The 19,901-nt window shown below is 41.5% G+C and overlaps 1 protein-coding gene across 8 annotated transcripts in view; it reads left to right on the top strand.

Moving 5' to 3' along the window:
* The window catches only part of UTRN (utrophin), a gene marked incomplete at its 3' end in the record, with an annotated part of 506,460 nt that overhangs the window by 44,968 nt on the left and 441,591 nt on the right, over window positions 1-19,901 (top strand). For 2 of the 8 annotated variants that reach the window (XM_079146785.1, XM_079146789.1), the window contains exon 1: window positions 10,204-10,641. The exons of 3 other annotated variants lie outside the window; for them this stretch is intronic. In XM_079146785.1, coding sequence (XP_079002911.1) covers window positions 10,548-10,641 — 94 coding nt within the window. In that variant the 5' untranslated portion in view covers window positions 10,204-10,547. Of the gene's footprint in view, window positions 1-10,202; window positions 10,642-17,875; window positions 17,913-19,901 lie in introns of those variants that run through there. 3 more of the 8 variants (XM_079146790.1, XM_079146792.1, XM_079146791.1) reach the window with 3 other exon arrangements.

The following is a 19,901-nucleotide window of genomic DNA, read 5'->3' as shown; positions in this document are numbered from 1 at the left end:
TGTTCTTGTGTATTCCATGACATTTTAGGTACTTAGAATCTTAGCTGAGAATTCAGGATCTTTGGGTGTTATCTTGAGGGAGTTTTGTTGAATCTTGGAAGAAATAACTTGAAAAAAAATAAGGATAAAAAAAATTATATATAAGGAAGAGAGAAGTTCTTATAATATTTATGTTCTAAAAGGAAAATTAGCTGGGCATGATGGTACATGTCTTTTATCTCAGCAAATTAGGAGGCTAAGGCAGGAGGATCACAAGTTTGGGGCCAGCCTTAGCAACTTAGCAAGACCTTGTCTCAAAATAAAAAATTACTAAAAAAAAGAAGTCTTGGTCTTTAGCTCAGTTGTAAAGCATCCAGTTCAATCTCCTGTATCCACCCTTCCAAAAAGGAAGATTAACAAATTTAAAGAATATTAAATGATATTACATGAAGAGTCATTGAATCAATTCATTCTTTATAGAAATTTTATGCTGTTATTCATTACATTGCATTTTTTATGTTGCTCAGTTCTCTGAAACATCGTGATAATTGGATGATTTATTCTCATTTGTGCTCTGAATACTTTATTCTTATGTCATTATTGCTTTTAAACTATTTTAACCCCTTCACCTATGTAATCTGTGATGTTCTCACACCGATAGGTTCTTTTTATGCCAGACTAGATGCACCTGGCAGACGTGCTGTCTGTGGGATCAATATCACTGCTGATTCCCCATTGCTTTTGTCAGTTTTTATAGTTCACATGAAGGCTGCATTTCTATACTGTCTTATCTGCACTCGTATTTTTCTTACGTATGTCACAAGTCCCAAGGCACTGTAGACCTGGCTTCCCAGCTTTGGTCCGGGATGCGTCGTTTGCATTTCTTGCCCATTCCTGGGCAATATCTCTTGTCCTGGTCATCTCTTCCAACATTTATTCTGGAAGGAGAGATGGGAAAAAAATACACTTATACGTTAACCTGAAGGTGAGATTTTTGTTTTTCTTTATTTGTGAAGAAAATTTTCTGTTTACATTTTGTTCCATTTAATAATTCCATTGGTTGGCCCATGCATTCATTGTTCAGCTGCTATGAACAAGTTACTGTGCTGGTCTCTAGGCATTAAAAATGCTTGTATGATGACCAATACCTTAATTAGTTCAGGGTCAGAATTTTAGAAGAGGGTTATGTGAAAGAAGTTACATGTGAGCAGAGAGATGTTTTGTTGTCTGGTAATTTTTTTTAAATATATATACAAAATTGCTCCTGGCTGTCGCATGATGATGATTGGCACTTCTGACATCACTGCTAATGTTAGGTTTCTGTGCTTGGCTTTTGGTGCTGCAGAGGCGTTTGGAGTCTTAATTTCACCGGAACACTGCACCTGTTGCTGGCTGTTCTTGCTGATGAAATCCAGAACCTACTTTCGTTTCCTTTTCCTCCCCTCCCCCCTTTCCGGGGTGTGTGTGTGTGTGTGTGTGTGTGTGTGTGAGGGGCACTAATGTGAAGAGAAACCACGTTCTTCCATCAGAGCCCTGATTTTAGTGCCTTCTGGAGGAGAGTGTTTGCTCTCTACATCCTGTTGCTGAAAGACTCACATCTGAACAGTTTCTAGAGCCTGTGGTGTGTGTTTGGGTCAGAGTTTGGAACTGGCATGGGGTTGTCCAGTTTTTTGCAGCAGCTGCTGCTACCTGATACCTGGAACCTTCCTGCTGTTGAGGAACAAGCATTTCCTCTTGGCATTATGTGATTTTTGGCTATGACTCTGAGGAAGGGGAAGTATTGTGTCGTATTACTTACCTTCATAAAAATAACTCTGACATCTTCGGACCTCATGCAGGTCCAGGGAGTGTTCTTGAAAGCCAGGTTGCTGCTCTGGAAGGCGCATGATCCAGCAGAAGGAAAGGCAATTGGGCTGGGTCCTGGAACTGAGTTTAAGTCCACTCACGGTGTGTACTTCACCCAGAACCTGGAACCTCAGTGACCTCATTTTCCAAGTGAGACTCAAAATCCTGACGCAGCTTAACTTGCGAGAATGTTGTAGGCACCAGTGAAAATAAACATGAAGACCCTTAGAGGCCAGAGATCCCTACGAATGAATAACAAGCAAGTCTGACACCAAGAGCCAAAGAGGAACGCTGGTCCTTCCAGCCCTCCCCTGAATTGGCTGCCTCCAGGAAGCTATTCGAGCCCAACATTCCTAATTTAATACCAACTTAGTTATATTTGCTTGATTTACACTTTTATAGACAGATTTACACATGGATATTCCATGGAGGAGAAAAAGTTTTTGGAAAGTGACGCTTAATGTGAACTGGCACGTAAATGGTCCCAACTGTAAGCTCAGGACTGGCTTGTCCACCGTGGGTGTGGGGGGATGGCCCTGCAGTGGGGCCCAGCTTTGTTTCTGCAGTGTGTCTGGATCACCATATTTTCTCCTTAGTACCTTTGGACATTGTTTTGGCGTTCCCTCCGGCCATGTGCCTCCCTCTTTGTGACTCCTAGGAACACTTGAATCACAGACTGGCTGCGTGGTTCTTGCCTTCTGCAGGGCCCATTCCCACCTCTTTACCCAGCCTGAGCCTCTCTTTGCCTGGTGGCAGGCTCTGACCTGTCTCAGTACTTGACCCTGATCCCTGAGGCAATGATACAGCAAGTGCCTCTGTGCTCCCATCTGTAGAAGCTGGTATGAGTCACTCTCCTGTCCTGGGAACCTGTTCTCTTCCTGGCCTCACTGTGTGGAACAGAGTCGGCCCCAGCAAACCCATCAGTTAGCTGACTGTCTCTTACAAGCGCCCCTCCTTGGGACTGGACCCTGGGGACCTGCTGTGGCATCTCCCAGCTCATGGCCTCTTGAGTGGTGGCCTTGACACGCCCGCTATTCCATTACCGTTTACTTCTTGGGACCTCTGTGTCCTGTTGAAAACCCTGGAACTGATGTCAGAAATTTCCACTCAGCTCCTCTGGGTAGGTTCTGTGTAGATATTAAGTCGCTCCTTCATTTTCTCTCCACTCTCAGCCAATGAGAGCCCAGATGGGCAGGCTGTGATGAGACAGGACTATCTCCGTGGGCGACCAGCTGCAGGCTGGGATCCACAGGTGTGTGAACAACTTTCAGCATCCTCAGATTTGCATGAGGATATTTGCATGAAAAAAGAAACAACCCCATAGTCAGGTGGAGCTGCAGTGAGGTGTCTAGGTGCCTGCAGTGGGTGATGCCCAGTGGAAGCCAGTTCTAAACAGACAGTGCTGCCCCACAGAGGGGGAAGGTATGGTGACAACTTCGAGCCACCTGCCAGCATCTTCATGGGCAAATTGAGTGACAGTGAACAGGGGTCAGGACCTGCCACATCAGCATCCTCAGCTGCAGAGCGCCAAGAGGAAGGCAAGCAGTGGTGGAGATGTCACTGTAGGTGATTGAGAGACAAAGTGTCCTTTTCCATAAGCCACAGGGTACTTGGTCATTTCTCCCACCCAATGTTATTACTGCTAGCACCAGAGAATAATCTGCTTCCTTCTCTTCTTCACACCTTGAAGCTTGAAAGTTGTAAAATTCTGTAGAAATTGGAGAGTTTCCTTCACAATGCCAACAAATGAGCTTCGGGAAACTCACTTACTACCCTTTGCTCCACTGCCCAGCAAGTTGGCCACCAATTTATAAAAACAACATGCAGTTAGAAAAATCATCTTCACTTAAAAAAAAAGCAACATTTTAAATTCCTTTCTTTTTCAGTGTATGTTGTTTTATTTATGTCTTTCACTGTCTCCTTAAGTAATTCTCCTTGCCTCCCGAAGTACCCCAGCAGTAGCCTGCCTTCTTGCCACTGGAGTGGCCATCCCAGGGACCCTGAAGCAGTGAGCCGTGTGGGCTTCCTTCTGGGGTCCTTCTGGATAGGATCCTGCCTCTGCAAAGTGGTGGCCTCGCTCAGCTGCACACAGTGTTGGCCTGCTTGGCTGTATCACGGTCAGCCCCCAGATGTCCATCTCAGTGGGTTCCAGCCATTACCACTTGTATTGGAAGCGACACACACACGCACACACACAACCACTGCCTCTTTCCACTGTCACCATGGATTTGTTGGGATGGTTGTCTCCCTCTTCCTCTTGCTACTTTGCTGAGATGATTGTAAGAAAAGTTATAATTTAATCCCAAAGTAACGATTTGTAGGAGTTTTCCTTTTAATTCATTATTCCAAATAAGTGTCTTTAGCATAAGAAAGTAAACCTTAATACTTCAGTGTGGTTTCCCTCCTTCTGTTGGCGTGGTCCTTAGAGTCTACACCTGAGATTGGACTTTCTGTGTTTGAGGGTGATTTCTAAGGTTTTTGATGGGTGGGGGGGGGATCTTTAATTTGACTTTCCCTAACATAATTTTGTTGAAGACAATGTCATTGGAGTCCTTGAGTACACTAATATGGAAATAAAGGCATGCTTTAGATTTTATTTATATCTTAGTGCTCTGCAAAAAGAATCTCATGAGAATAACTCAGCCCATTAAATACCATCCTTGACATTACTTTTTTGGGTTTGCTTGTTTTTAGAAAAAGTTTTTCCCGGCTTTGGTTTTTTTTATAATCGTTTTAACCATACCAACAGTAATGTAATGAGTATATTTAGACATGTGTTATTAGGATCATGCAAAAAATTATTTTCCAAGTTGACATATAGGATTTTGTTAATAATCTTTATTGTGATGGAGAACCAAGGTAGAATTTCCTAGTGAGACAAGAATGAATTTAAAAAATCCTGACATGTTCTCTGAGTATTAGAAAAGATGTATAATCAGCTCTTCATATCTGTGGGTTCTGCATTCATGGCTTCTACCGATCATGGATCAAAAATGTTTGGAAGAAAATTGCATCTGTAGTGAACATGTGGAGATATTTTTTTTTTTTCTTGTCATTAGTCTCTAAACAAGACAGTATGAGAACTATTTACATAGCATTTACATTGTAATAGGCATTATAAGTAATCTAGAGATGTTTTAAAGTATATGGGAGGATAAGCATAAGTCACATCGAAATACCATAACATTTTATAAAGGGACCTGAGCCTTTATGGATTTTGATATCTGCCGTAGGTCCTGGAACCATCCCCTGAGATACAGAAGTATTCTTTTTTTTTTTTTTTAATTTTTTTGGTACTGGGCACTGAACCCAGGGGCACTTAACCACTGATCCGCATCCTCATTCCTTTGTGTGTGTGTGTGTGGTGCTGGGAATTGAACCCAGGACCTTTTGTGCTTGCTAGATAAGTGCTCTGCCAACTAAGCTATATCCCCAGCCTTCCTCAGTCCTTTTTTGTATTTTATTTTGAGACAGGGTCTCACTGAGTTGCTTAGGGTTTCACTAAGTTGCTGAGACTGGTCTTGAACTCACAATCCTCCTGCCTCAGCCCCTAAACCACTGGGATTACAGGTGTGAGCCACCTCGCCCAGTGAGATCCTGAAGTATTCTAAAAAATATTACTCTGATGAAAATATTTAAGGGGGTTAATTAGCTGGGCATGGTGGCACATACCTGTAATTCCAGTGGTTGGGGAGCCTAAAGCAGGAGGATCACAAATTTGAGGTCAGCCTCAGCAGTTTAGTGAGACCTGCCCCTGGGTTAAATCCCCAGTGCTAAATACATACATACATACATAATAAATAAATGGGGTTCATTGGACCCTGAGAATCTTGAGGACAGACTATGCCTTGTTCATATTTGCAGCCTCCTTCAGTGTGGAGTTCTGTAGATGGTCAGTGCAGTCAAGGGACTTGGTTCAGGTTGTGGGGAGCTGGGGGAGTCTGGTGAAGATCACCCCGCCCCCCATCCTTGCCTGACAAGCCAGGAAGGATTTTGGAAGTAGGAAGTTGAAGGTATTTTAGACGAGCTCTCTGGGGCTCCGCAGAAGGGTGAATGCAGTGAAAGGAACCTGGGGGCAAGGGGAACATGGTAGGTGACTTTGCCCAGGAGACCAGGTGAACCAAGATGTGGTAAGGGTGGGTGGGAGGTGGGCAGAGCTGTGGATGTCCTGGGTGCAGATCCACGACCCTTCATCTGCCATTACAGAAAATACCCCAAAAGGGCTCGAAAATGGAAAAGGTATTTTCTTTGTAACTGACTTGGCAGACAAACCTGAGCTTGCCCTGAACTCGTTTGGTGACAGAACCTGACCTGACCTGCTGGGATTCTTTTAAAATCCTTTCTGATCCCACTCACTGTTCATAGAACGTATTGGCTGCAGAATTACTGACGTGTTCGATTAGGGGAAATTTCCCCGGATCATGCAGTTTTCTGTTTTTAATGCAATCTACGAATCATGCCGTACATCTTTTCTGAAATAAGAAGCGTTCTGAGGCGGCAGCTCTTTGGCCCGAGGTTCGGGACAAGGGATTGCGAAGCTGTTTCACCTGTATTTACGGGATGAGGTCTATCTCACAGAGAGAGGAGGGGAGATCTGTGGGGGAAAAGAATATGGCCCCCCTGGGAGACTCAGAGGGGAATGGCACTCCCTCAGGGACAAGAGGAGAAGCAGCACTTTGTGGGGGGGGCAGAGACGTTCATCAGATAGGCCATGATTTATCAGAGGTGATGTATCTTGAATTGCTAGTGTCACTTGTATGTGGGATTTTGGATTCCATAGCAATTGGAGAAATTTGAGTCACATCTGTAGATAAGTGTGTTGTATTGCATGGGTGTTGATTCTCTGTTTTCATCTTTACATTCTGGTTATATAAAGAGTACCACAGGGATCCTGGTTGAAGGGGACATGAGAATTCTGTGTTTACAACTTCTTTTATAAGTTTAAGATTATTTCAAGGTAGGAAGCTTAAAGGAACAAGTAGAATTATTGTCATAGCAGGGAATGGCCTCACCCATGCGGCTTTGAGGTATAGTAGGATTCTGGCTTTCTTGGAAAATTACAATTCTAAAAATACTTGTCAAGTAAAATTTCAAAGTCAGATTTCTACCTCCTCCTCTGCCTCTTTTTTTTTTTTTTTTGAGGCTGACCTGGTTTGTATCACAAGATTAATGAAACATTTACATTTTCCGATTTGAGAAAAATGTTTGATTGCAGTTTAAGTGTATGTGAAGAAGAGCCAGAAAAGGGAGTCAGTGGTGTGTGGAGCTGGTGGGAGGCGCCGTAATTCTTCCTTGCATTTCATCTGCCTGGTGGTGGAGGGTGTGGTTTGGCGCTAGCTCCTGTCTGTCGCTCTGCAGGTCAGGAGTGGGTTCATTAGTTTGGACTGACAGTTATAATAAGATGTTCAAAGCCAAGAGAGTTTGCAGATAACAGGAAGAATGACAAAAATGTGTGCCTTCAATGGCCAAGTCAGCTGGCCTGGGCCAGGCCAAGCTGATGCTCCTGGGCACGTGTTTCCCTCATGGAGAGAGGATTAGTCTGGAAAGCCTTCGCTTCACTCTCTCCCTTCTCTGCCGCCTCCTGGAGTTTCAGATGATTTGTTCTGAAACTCTCCACCCTCTTCTCATTTCTCTCCTTTTTGATGAGAGTAGACTAGGCTGGCAGCCAGTTGCTGTTGAGCTATAATAGAGCTAGTGGTATGTACAAAATTTGATTACTTCTGTCAACCCCAGATTGAATAAGAAAGTGCATACCCTAGACAGATACTTGCAACAAAGTGGTCTATTGATTTCACAAGAACTAGAAACGAGGCCACCGTGTAATCTAGCAGAAGAGCAGATCTGTGAAGAGTGGATTCTGATGTCACATGGTTATTAAAAGGTGCCTCTTGCTAGATATTTTTAGAAGCGCCTTCAGAAAACTTTTGGTAAACTTGATGAGAGCTTCTAATTTTCTTCATGGTCAAGGTCTAGAGAGGCTCCAGGGGAGCGTTTATACTTGTTCAGTGGTCTACTTTTCCTGTGCAGAAGCTAAATCAGAAGCGATGTTGTGTGATACAGATCTTTGCTCCTGAGCCATGATGACATTTCCTCTTAGTTTAATATGAATGCTTTAGAAATTTCCCACAATGGAAAGTTCTCTGTGACCGAGGAAAGTTCATCGGTCAGTTTCATAGTTAGCTGTATGCCAAGAAGTAAGGCAAACAATGAACTACATAGTGCAGCCTTGGGACATGGAAAAATTTTTAGGGGATGGATGAATTCTATTATTAATACATGTTGTGAGGCCTGGGGCCTGACATTGGAATATAAAAAAAGTCTTTATTTTTGAAAATTTGTACCCTTTTGGTATTTTCTTTGTTATATATAGATTCTGTTCTGTTGAGTTTTATTTTAGGGGTTAAAAAATTAAATCCCAAATAGGATGTTTTAGGAAAGAGGTAATTAATATCATCATACATAAATTTGTTCAAACAAAGTAAAATCTGAAAAAAGTGGTAACCTCTTTGAATAGATTTAAAACAAACAATTACATCTTGCTTTTGAGAGGGAAGGGGAAATTTTTGCTAGGGTCCAGATCCTGACTTGTTATCTCTCTTGATGATATTCAACATTTGTGGGATTATCAATCTTGAATCACATCTGGTCTAAAATTTTTTTTCCCTAAATATAAATTCTACCTCTTTACTCACAAAAGGCTGCTTTAATTGGGCTTATTTCTACATGTGAGAAAAAACATACAGAAAGACAGGTGGAAAGAATGGGTTGGTAAAGGATGGAAATATCACGTTTACCTTTAGAATATTTCATTTTCTAACGAGGTTTCAGAAGCAGTCCTCCGGTGAGAAGGGCCAGCCACTCGAGCAACCTCTTCCTGGAGGTGTAAATCTGAAGTCCCCTGATCCTGTGCAGGTGGTAACCTGGACAGCTATGCCAGTTAAAATACTGGAATTCTTTGATGTCTGTTGGAAATGACCACTGCTAAAGAAGGACGTAGCAGGATCTTGTGCTGTTGCCAGTGTCCCTTCTGATGAGATGGTGATATACCTTGGTGCTTGTTTTGAACTTTGAATATTGAGTTCTGCCTAAGGGAATGGGGATATTTCAGGCTACTGATAAAACTATGCTTTGGTAGCCATCAAATGAGACGACATTGGGATGCCGCTTTCTTACCTCCTAGGAGAGCTATAATAAAAGAGAGACAACAACAGGTGCTGTGAGGATGTAGAGAAATTGATGGCTATGGAAATAGTGCAGTTTGAGAAACTGGTAGTTCTTCAAGTGGTATAAGCATAGACTTACCTAGCAATTCTATTCAATCATAAAAATCAACACTGATACATATTACAATGTAGAATCCTGAAAACATGCTAAGTAAAAGAAGCCAGTCATAAAAGACCATATCTTGAGTGATTTCATTTATATGAAATACTTGGAACAGGCAAATCTGCGGAGAACAGAAGTACATTTTAGTTGCTGCCTTGGGCTGGGGGTGGGGAGAGGACATGGAGGATGTCTGCTTTATTTTAGGGTGATGAAATTTTCTAAAATTGATTGCAGTGATGGCTGCAAAATTCTGTGGACGTAGTGATCATCCTTGAATTATACACTGTAAATGGTGAATTGCGTACCCTGGGAATTGTGTATCAATAAAATCGTTACCCATCTTGGGCTTAGATTGTGTGACATAATCTGTATCAATGTGCTTTCCACTGTCTCTCTGTCCCCACAGTAAGCCTGGGAGAACAAGCTAAGGTCACTGTCCCATTTCACAGATTCAAAGGTTGAAGCTTAATGGGAAAATTCTGCCAAGGCCATACAGCCTCCACTCTAGCCTTTTCTTCTCTCTACCTCAGCCAGCAGCAGAAGGAGAGGTGTCTTTTAATTCCAAACTTGTGCACATTCTGAGAGGGGTACATATTCAATGAAAATGTTTGCAATAAGAAGATAGTTTCTATTTCAAGGCAGGAAAGAAAAAAAAATTAGATAAAGTCTAAGAAAGCAGGTGCAATAATATGAATAATGTCTTTGCTTGCTTCTTAACAAGTGTGGATAGCATGTGCATAAATGACAGCAAGAGACTGCGGCAAATACCCAAATAGAGTAGTATGGAAAATATGAGTCCAAGTGGTTACCTTTTATCCTAGCGTTCTGTGTGGTTCAGTTTATTCTTTCCATAATAACAATTTACAAGGGATTAAGATGCAATTATTTTGATTTTATTTCCCTAAGGAATATGTGGATACTAAAGTGAAATAAGAAGCCTGACTTATTCTTTGAAGTCTGTTAATATGTAACCAGACTCTTCAGGCCAATGGTAGAGTCAGGAGGACAAATGCCTTTATTTATATACTACTGGGAGGGGAGGACGGGGTGCCCCTGGCCATCTGACGCTGCCAAAACAGGAGGAAAAGTGATCACTTCTCTGCAGTAGATCAGGAACATTCGATAGCCCTTCGTCAGGACTTAGAAAAGAAAAACAAAAACAAAAACTACCTAAGGAGTTTTCACTGACTGCAGAGTGTAACTTCCTGTCTCGTATTTAGGGGAGGTTGGTTCGGTTTAGTCAGATCCTCTCGTGGGAAAAATAAAAGCCACAAAAAAAAAAAAAAAAAAAAAAAAACCCAACAAAACACAGGACATCCCAGTGTGCAGTTCGCAGTCTGCTTTGGTCGTCTGCTTCCTCTGCATCCTTTTCCTCATCCTCTCAGCAAATGTAGGTGATGAGCCACCGGACAGCTGCCACACTCCACTGGCAAAAGTGCAGACTCGATCTGCCCGGGCAAGCCGCTCTCCAGGCTTGCAAGCGACCTCCAGGTGAGTTTGTCACCTAGCGTGATGCCTGGGCACCGAGGTCTCGAGAGGCGGACGTCAGCCAGGGCACAGCTCCCTCTTCCACTCACTGAGCTGGATTTGCTAAATCACACAGCTGCTGAGGGCAGGCCCGGCTGGTGACGCCTGTGTCCCCGGAGCAGGGAGACTAGCACCTTCGGCTTCAGAACAGACTTCTGAAGATGGTAACTTGCCAGAGTTATTGGCTCCTTTGGAAAAAGCACTGAGGAACCTTAAATTTGTTATGACAAATGTGCTCCACTGTTGACAAAGCAGCTTGCTGTGTGTCGCCGGCTCACTGGCAGGGAGTTTCCCTTGTGGTATCGAATATTGATAGACCTCATCCCATATGGTAGTCACTCTAGTCTGTTGTTTGGGAAAGCATTTTATTTTAAAAAATTTTATAATTCAGGTCTGAGATAAGGGCAGAGTTGGCCATTTGCACTTTGTGGGGACATTGGTATGGCTTGTCCAGGGAACATGTAAGATGCAGAGTGTCATAGAGAGGTTGTCCTCTGCTTTTCTCTCCCTGGAGTTTACTTCTCAGTTAACTTAGATCACCCTTTTTTTTTTTTTTTTTCTTTTTTTTTTGTACTGGGGGTTGAACTACGGGTGCTTAACCACTGAACCACATACCCAGCCCTTTAAAAAAAATTTTTTTTTTAAAAAAAAATTTAGAGACAGGGCTTCATTAAGTTGCTTAGGGCCTCGCTAAGTTGCCGAGGCTGGTTTTGATCTTGCCATCCTTCTGCCTCAGCCTCCCGAGCTGCTGGGATTATAGGCATGCGCCGTGGTGCCCTACTCAGACATCCAGATCTGTTTAATATGTGTGTACTGGTCTTATGAACTTTCTGAGGAAAAGAGCCTCTGCTGATGTATTTTGTCAACTGATGTATTTGGTTGTTTGATTATATAATTCATGAATGAATATCTTCACTATGGAAAAACTTCTAGATACTTAGAGTTAAAAAAAAATTTTTTTTTTTTCTTTTTGAAATGACTCTTCCCCTTAATGTTTTCCTTCCTAGCTCCTTAATAATGAGATGGTGAGTGCTCACTGTGAGTGTCCACTGTAAAGAGCGAATTTAAATGAAAATGAATGGAGCGGCCTATAGTTTCATAGTGAGTTTGGTTTCTCGGCCAGGTGTCACCAGATATCACTGTGCTAACAGTTTTCTTCATGGGTTCTTTATTCTCTTACTGAAGAATGATGTGGCCCCAACACAAAATTGACGTACCTTCCAGGGACCCACACTAAAGCCCCGTGTTTAGAAGCAGCGGTTGGTTGGCCTTTCTAAGATTGCTTTGTATTCTTGCTTAATCCTCTTTCTTTCCTTGGCATGAATAGGGTCTGCAGTCTTGGCTAGTCTTTGTCCTACTGTCTTGCTGCAGAGGGTCTGAGTAGCTGGAGTGGTTGAAATCACAAGACCATTAAAAGAAAAATACAGACAAACCTTTAAGTAGCAAGCAAATTAAATGAGTGGATTACAGCTTTAAATATATTTAAATGCTGTGTTGGTTGATTTCTGGTCTATTTAGCTAGCATTCTTTCATCTTCTCTGGCCAGTCAAGGTTTAGGAAAATAGAAAGCATTTCTTTTAATAAAAAAAGTATTTCAGGGCATGTTATTGTAATAAAAATAGAAACCCAAACTAGTGTGTACACAATATCAAATTCCACGAGCCTCTAGCATCTCCTCATAGGTTCTTGTGAAGCTGAGGTTTGTTTTTGTTTGTTTGCTTCTGTAGTGTGGATTTCTTCAGTGATCTTGTTCGTGGTAGTGTTGTTAAAATCAATGTTAGAAAATATCAGTTTCGCTGGTGGTTAACAGTATTTATTCAGAGGGAGACAAAGAAAAAATTGAAAATGTGAAATGAAAAAAATCCTCTGGAGGCCTTCTGGGGCATTCTGTTAATGCCCAGATGATCTGAGTCTGGAAGTTTCCCCTGCTCAGGAAACGGCTTCTGGGAGTGCATGCTTATCTTGCCACCCTTCCTGCTCCCTTGCTGTCCGACAGGACTCTGTGTCTGTGTTGGCCATTTCCTTTTTAGATGGACAGATTAAAAGACCAAGGTGTGTGTTAGAAACACCACCGTGCCCAAGATCCCAGCCAGGGATCCTGATGTCACTGGCCCAAGGCCTTGACTTTGAAGTTTTTAAAAAGTGATCCAAGCGTGCCTACTGTGGAACCATGGTGGAGGGACAAAAGGGGCTATTATTGTCCCCCACTGGACTGACACCTTCGTGAGGAGGGGGCAAGAAGGAGGCTTTGTCTGCACTGCACCCCAGGCCCAGCTGTGGCTGCCAGGCAAGAAAGGCTCAGCACCTGCTGTGGGTGACTTCCTTTGGGCAGCAGGAGGGTGGGGCAGAGGCTTCCCTCTGTTGTGGGAGGGTGTGGTGTGTTCTGAACAGGGGTGTCATCTGGGAAGAAGCTCTAGCATGAGGTCCTGGGGAACAGGTGGCTCCTCTGGGTGTCCTCATGGGATAGGGCTGGCTGAAAACTGTGGATATTATATATACACATATATTACATACACATATATAATATTTTTGTAATATAATGATATATTACATATATCATAAAATATAACTTTTATAATTTCTATTTTTATAACATAATATAATTTTATATTTTAATAATTTTATATTTTTATAATTTTATAATTTTCTATTTTTATAACATAATATTTTGATTATTTATTATTATTTTTGTGGTACTGGGGATGAACCCAGGGGTGCTGTACTGCTGAACTGCATCCCAAGCCCTTTAATTCCCCCCCACCCCCCAATTTTGAGACAGGGTCTCGCTAAGTGGCTGAGGCTGGCTTTGAACAGCTTGTGACTTGTGATCCTCCTGCCTCAGCCTCCTAAGCATGGGCAGTGACACTTCCAGGAATGTGCCTAGCCCTGGCTTATTTGTAAGTGGCTTGAATCTTTGCACCTGGTTGGGTTGCTGAGGTCCTCCATGATTTTTTATTCTTTCATCTATTTAGTCAACCTTTAGGCACCAGGTGTACATCCTGCTTTGGGGAGGGGCTGAAGGTATAAAAATGGAGGTGATGATTCTTCCCCTGCAGGTTGGGTACGAGGGGGGCGGGTTGTGTGAGAACGCAAACACAAAGCCATGTGGTGGCTGCAAAGGATGGTGGTCACCTGCCCCTCTCCACCAGGCGGCTGGATCTGTTTAAAGGAGCGCACGGTGCAGGGAGCCGTGCCTGTGAGAGTTGGAGTTTGGTGTTTCTGGAGAAGATGAGCTGGTGGTTAGGAGTCTAGGTAGGATATGATTGACAGGCGCGAGGATAGAATTGTGACATTTAACAAGGGAAGAGCACGTGACTTGTTTGAAACAAAAGAATTGGGAGGGAGATGAGCACTGTGACCAACATGATGCTTCGAGGAATGTGACCTGGCACTCAAGTCCTGGGTCCCAGCTACCCCCACTCGGCTGAGTCCCTAGGATCCCTGAGATGAGGCCTCTTGACAGGTAGGATTCCCTGCAGGGTTGTGGTCAGGTTTCTTGATGTAACAAGTCTTAAAATACTTGGCAAGCTAAAGTAATTGCTCCAAGTTAAAAAAAAAAAAAAAAAAAAAAAAAAAAGGAATAAGTTCTGTAAAAATTATAAAATTTAGCCAGTTGGTAAGGGGCTCTGCCTGCTGTTTAGAGTGTAGGAACAGGAAATCAAACATTTTGTTCATTAAAATGTCTAAGCTGGAACTGTGCACCCGTCTTTTCTTTTTAGTGTATTTTTTCTTGGCATTACTTGAAAGGCATGCTCAGCAACTGGTCCTAGATCTGTTTCATGTTTTTACTTTGGTCCTCTGAACCCTCTTTAGAGGGTACCAGGTGCTTCCTATTCTAACCATTAGCAAATCCAGGATTTGGTCAGAGAGACATTGAAGGGACTGGGTATGACCTACCATGGTGGTCACCTCGCTGCTGCCCCAATACTTTGACCTTAATTTGAACAGTTCAGTGAACCAGCATCTCAAGTACTTTTTTCCCACTACGCCAGAAATTTCATTGTTTGGCAGAGGAAGCTGAGTCATAGTCCAATTCTACCATTGTGTCAAAGTGAAATTTCAGTCTAGGACTAAAGGAACACAGGTCACACTTTCTATGTAAACTGGACTATCAAAAGGTGGATTGTGAGCTGGGCAGGGTTAGTGTGGCCATGACTCTGGAATTGATTTCAACTTCAAGGAACATTTTATTAAAACAACTTTTTGACCCCAGATTTAATTTTTAGTAATGCTTTTAAAATATCTTAAAAAATACGTTAATTAATCAAACTCTTTTAAAAAAAGTCAATAACAATGAAAATTATGCAAAACAGAAAATGATCATTCCCTCTCCCCACACCATAACCATGGTTAATAGTTTTGTTTGTCCCAGCTACATTTTTTTCCCTATCAGTATGCAAATATAAGGCTTTATGTGCAAGTCCCCACAATCACAGTTTCTCCTTGAATCAAAATTGAAGCCATTCTGTGTTGGTGACATTCCATTAAAAATATACTAAAAATACCCTTGTACACGTATCTTAGCCCACTGGGGTACTTATTGGAGCAAATATGCTTTTACTGTTAAATTGCTATCCACAAAGGGTAGAGAAATGGAAAGTGATAGATCCGTGTTTGAACTTGCAGTTCTTTTTTGTGCAATTGAACTTTTCTGCATATGTTTACAGGCCCTTCCCATGAATTCTTCAACAAATTGCCTTTCACACTTTGCTCATTTTTTTCTGGAGTTTGGAGTTGTGACTTTTAAACTCTTCATGATTCCATAAGAAATTCCTACTCCCCAAAATGGCAGATTCTGAATGACTTATTTGAATTTGTTTGGAGTTTTAAGATCGTTAGCTTCTAATTTAAAAGACAGACATTATTTCCAGATCTCTGGGATAGAGGTTTTGAGTCTTTGGACTTTCATTCTATATTTTCTCCTTTTCTTGGGGTTCATGTGGAATCTGTCATTATCCCAAACTGTGCTGAGACTAGTAATTATTTAGGTGCTTTTTACTATTTTATTGCATTTTTCATACACGATAAATTATTTCATATGGATAGTAAATCCAGAATTATTTAGAGAAAATCCATCCTTCGTGTATTTTGTGGAACGTGTTGGACTAGTAGAAAGAGGCTGCAGAATTAGACTTAAAATATAAGGCCTGCCATGCTACATCCTGATCCTCAGTTTCCTCACTTGCAAAATGGAAGTTAAGGGGCCAAGTTAGTCTTTAAATGTGTGTGTGTGTAACACTCCTGGCATGTGACTTAGACAAATTGAGGAAAAGATGATAATAAATGAGGACTCTTTCTGATAGTAGAGCTTTTCTAGCTAACACCAGAATGGAGTACACTTAGGTGTGAAATGAAGATAAGACATTGGTTTAAACAAGGCTCCATGTGCACCATTATACTGAAAATTTACCGGTTTGTCCTCATCCTTCAATACAGATCTGTTAGTGATTTTTCACATCAAAGTTTTGAGACTGTAATTCTAGGCTGGGCTCATTTAACCGCAGATCCACTGCATGGCGGGAAATAGCCGTACAGAACAGCAAATGACCTGCAGTTGCTCGGAGGATGTCTTTGTGGCAGGGTGCCAGGAATATTTTGCTGGTTTCAAAGTTCACTTTCATTTGTTCAGAAGGGTTTTTACTGTTTGCAGGCAAGCCAGGTGAGCCATGAGAAAGGGTTCATTCCTCCCCAGTCATTATGTGCTAGATGACCTATTTGCCTTTTGGTGCCTTATATAAAAAGCTTTATTTAGTCTGCAGAGAAGTTATTTCTCCAAATAGAGGAGAACTGTCTTGGTAGTCTGGGAACATGATAGATGTCAGTTGAATGCCGCTGATCCAGATACTCAGAGCTCTGGAGAGATAGGCACCGTGCACAGATTCTTCCAGGTCACTTGCGTGTCCTCAGTGAAAATACCTGGTCAGATAGCAATCCACTTGGCCCTCTGGAAAGCAGATCCTCTTATCACACCAGCATTGACCCTCTTCCACTGGCACAAGCAGCCCCTTGCTGGGAACTTTCTGCCAGGGCTAGTCTCCTGGCTTCTGACCTGGCCTAGTTTCTTGTTGACTTCTGGATTGCATGCCTTCACACTGCTTAGCATAACCCCCTCTGTGTTTTGCAGAAGAAACTTAGAGCAGATTCCCTTTCTTTTGAGATAACTCAAACCCACCCAGGCAATCTAGGATCAGCCAATGTAATGAGAACGGATTAGTTAGTTGTTAATAAATACATGTTATTTAACTCTGAATAACTAGTGGTGCAGCAGGAAGAGTATAATTGTGTGTGTGTGGGGAGGGGTCAGACACACATAATGGTTTAAGGCACATTTGGGAATAGGGGAGAAAAACATCTTGGAATGAAAATAACTATTATATTTTATCTCTGCTCATGTGAGTTCTTTATAATAATGGTCATGTTCTGTCTTTGCTCACAGACATTAAAAAATCATCATGTATTTCATAGTGATGGATTTTTACACTGGGAAGTTGGGGATAGTCTGCAAGCAGACTGAGGAAATCGTTCCCAGGTCCCCTCTTATGTCTCATGGGTCCCTTCTTGTCTGTCCACCTCCTGCCTATTCATTTCTCCTGCTATTACAAAGAGAATCATGTTTTATGACAAGAATTTATTTTGTGGTTAAATGAAGTATACCCTATTTTTAAAATGTCCTTGAGATTGCTTTCTGTGTATTCACTGGGTTGGTTGCTAGGCCTTATGCCGCAAAATTTCTCTGAGCAATAAAATCTAAATAAAAACAGAAAGCGTTGAAGGTAAATCTGCATCTTGATTACTAAAATAAAGAATTGACATTTACTTCCCATAATTTAAAAGACATTCAGTAAATAGTATTTGCCTGGTGTTTTATGATGAATAACTCTTAGCATATTGGGTTTGTGTTGTGAAGCACATAAGCATTGATTTCCCTCTAAGTTTTTAAATTTTCTCATCTATTTTCCTTGAATAGTGCCCTGTTTTCTATCAACCTCAACTATGCCACACATGGCTCAGAATTAGAAATGAGGAAGAAACAAAATAGGAGGTCAAAAATAAATGATTTGGTGAACAATTATTGAGCACCTGCTGTTTCCTGTGTCCCGTGGTAGCTAATGGAAGCACTGGAGTGTTTTAAATCTGGTTTTCAATTTAGTGATTCTGTTCACTGGCTGCACAGGACCAGTGCTGGCACCTTATAGACTGTAAGGAGCTGTTGATGGACATAGGCGTGGCCACAAGTAAGTATCTTAGGGCTTCATTTTGTGATTGTTTTCTTATTTCACACTTGGGTATCTGTTTCTAGATTGAGAACCGTACATTAGGAAGGTAGTGGGTGTGAATACTGCTAAAACTGACATCCTGACAGCAGCAATGAGATGTGCCCACTAACAGGCTGATTGTACAGGAGATAAAAAAATAAAGAGCAAAGGCAAGCAACCCAGGTCAACAGGGCACTCCAGTTTGCTACTCAAGTAGGCTAAAATTGGAAAAATAATTAGCATGTGAAAAAGCTCTTCTACTGAAATGGCTATGCAAGCGATGGAGGCAAATTGGTTTTTCTGGGATAGAGCATCCAATCAGGCACTAGAATCCTGTTTTTGTGTTTCTGTGGTTCTGGATTTAGGCTCATCTGCATTGCTGGTTTCCAGTGCCTGGGTTGATGCTTTGGAGCCCTTCAGTGACTTCGAGAAGCATTGTTGGTGCATTTGGTATTGGGCAGTTGGAAGCCAGGTGTGACCTCGTGGTTCATTCTGCTGTTAGGTCATTAATACTTCCCTCCTGTGATCGGTCTAGTACACCTTGCCCAGGAATTCTTTCCCAACCACCAAGTGTAGGTTTCCCTTGTCTCTGATCCTACAGCTCTACAGCTTCTCTGCCAGTATCAAATTCACTGATTCCTAGATGTGTTCACCTGTCACAGCATCTATGACAGAGGTGACCTGTGTTTTTGAAAATCTATCTCTGCAAAGCGAGGTCTAGAAACATATTTTAATCACCGCTCCAGGTGGTCAGTATGCATGTTTGAAAACCTCTGCTTTAGAGCTTGAAGACAGAGTCTACTCTTATTTGGCATTGAGTCATCAGAGGTACCACAGCTCCTGGCAGATTTTGATGACTCAAAGTGTTTTAGGTGGGTGAATGAGATGGAATACATCAGAAATGTGTGGAGGCAGGTGTGCCTGTGGAGACCAGCGTGTGATCAAAACCGCCTGAAGGATTCTAGGCCATTTATCTTTATTGTTTTGAAAGTCAACAGTATGTGAGACTGAAAATTTAATATAGACATATGAGAATTAGTTCTTCTTATGTTTTTCCCAAGAAAATATACTGTAACTTTATGATTTGTATTTATGTCTGTTTTGAAATAAACTTTCATTTTCGAATAGTTTTACATTTACATAAAATTTGCAAAGATGGTTCAAAGAGTTCTGGTTTGTCATGGGGGGCATGTTAATATCTTACATTATTGTTATGTCACAATAAATGAACCAAAATTGACACATTATTGTTCAAAAAGTCATTGTTATTACTAATAATGATTCAAAGGTCTCCTTAAGTGTTATTGTTGAAACTGTGTAGATTTATAGATGAAATAATATTCATAGCATATATCATGTTCTGAGATTGAATTCTTTTTGAGTGCAAGTTTAGACTCAAAACTTTTAAATTCTTATGTGCAGTCATAATTGCAAATATCCACAAAGGCTAATACTTGTGATGATCAGATTATCAGACAGATATTTCCAATGTTGTTTGCCTTCCACAATGTGGAAAAGGGGAAGGTTATTTCAAAGGCTGACATTTGGCTAATATTTTTGAAGTGTTAATGGAAGTAATTGCTTAGGTTTCTATAGACATGTTTTAATTATTTATAGTCTTTTTAGGCAGAGGGCACTATTCCAAATATTTAACAGGTATGGTAGAGGCCTCAAACGATCAGACTGAAGACCACATAGTCAGAATGTCCTACTAATATGTAGAATGCCCTAGAAATGTCTGCTGGCTAAGAAGCCCTGACATAAAGTAGTTACAATAGTCTGCCCCTGTGTTAGTAGGTGCTGTGTAAATATTTCTATTATTGTTGTGGTTGCTCTCATCTTTCACTTCAGTTGTTTATTTCTGGTAAATAAAGGTTAAAACAAACAGCTTAGAGAGATACACCAGGATTTCTTTGTATAGTTAAATCCCCATGTGTATTGGAAATGGTACATTTTTGATGCTAAAGT

Source organism: Sciurus vulgaris (assembly GCF_902686455.1).
Source record: "Sciurus vulgaris genome assembly, chromosome: 7".
Classification (NCBI taxonomy): domain Eukaryota; kingdom Metazoa; phylum Chordata; class Mammalia; order Rodentia; family Sciuridae; genus Sciurus; species Sciurus vulgaris.
The sequence above is the reverse complement of the archived record's forward strand: the minus strand, read 5'-3'. Positions and strand labels throughout refer to the sequence as shown.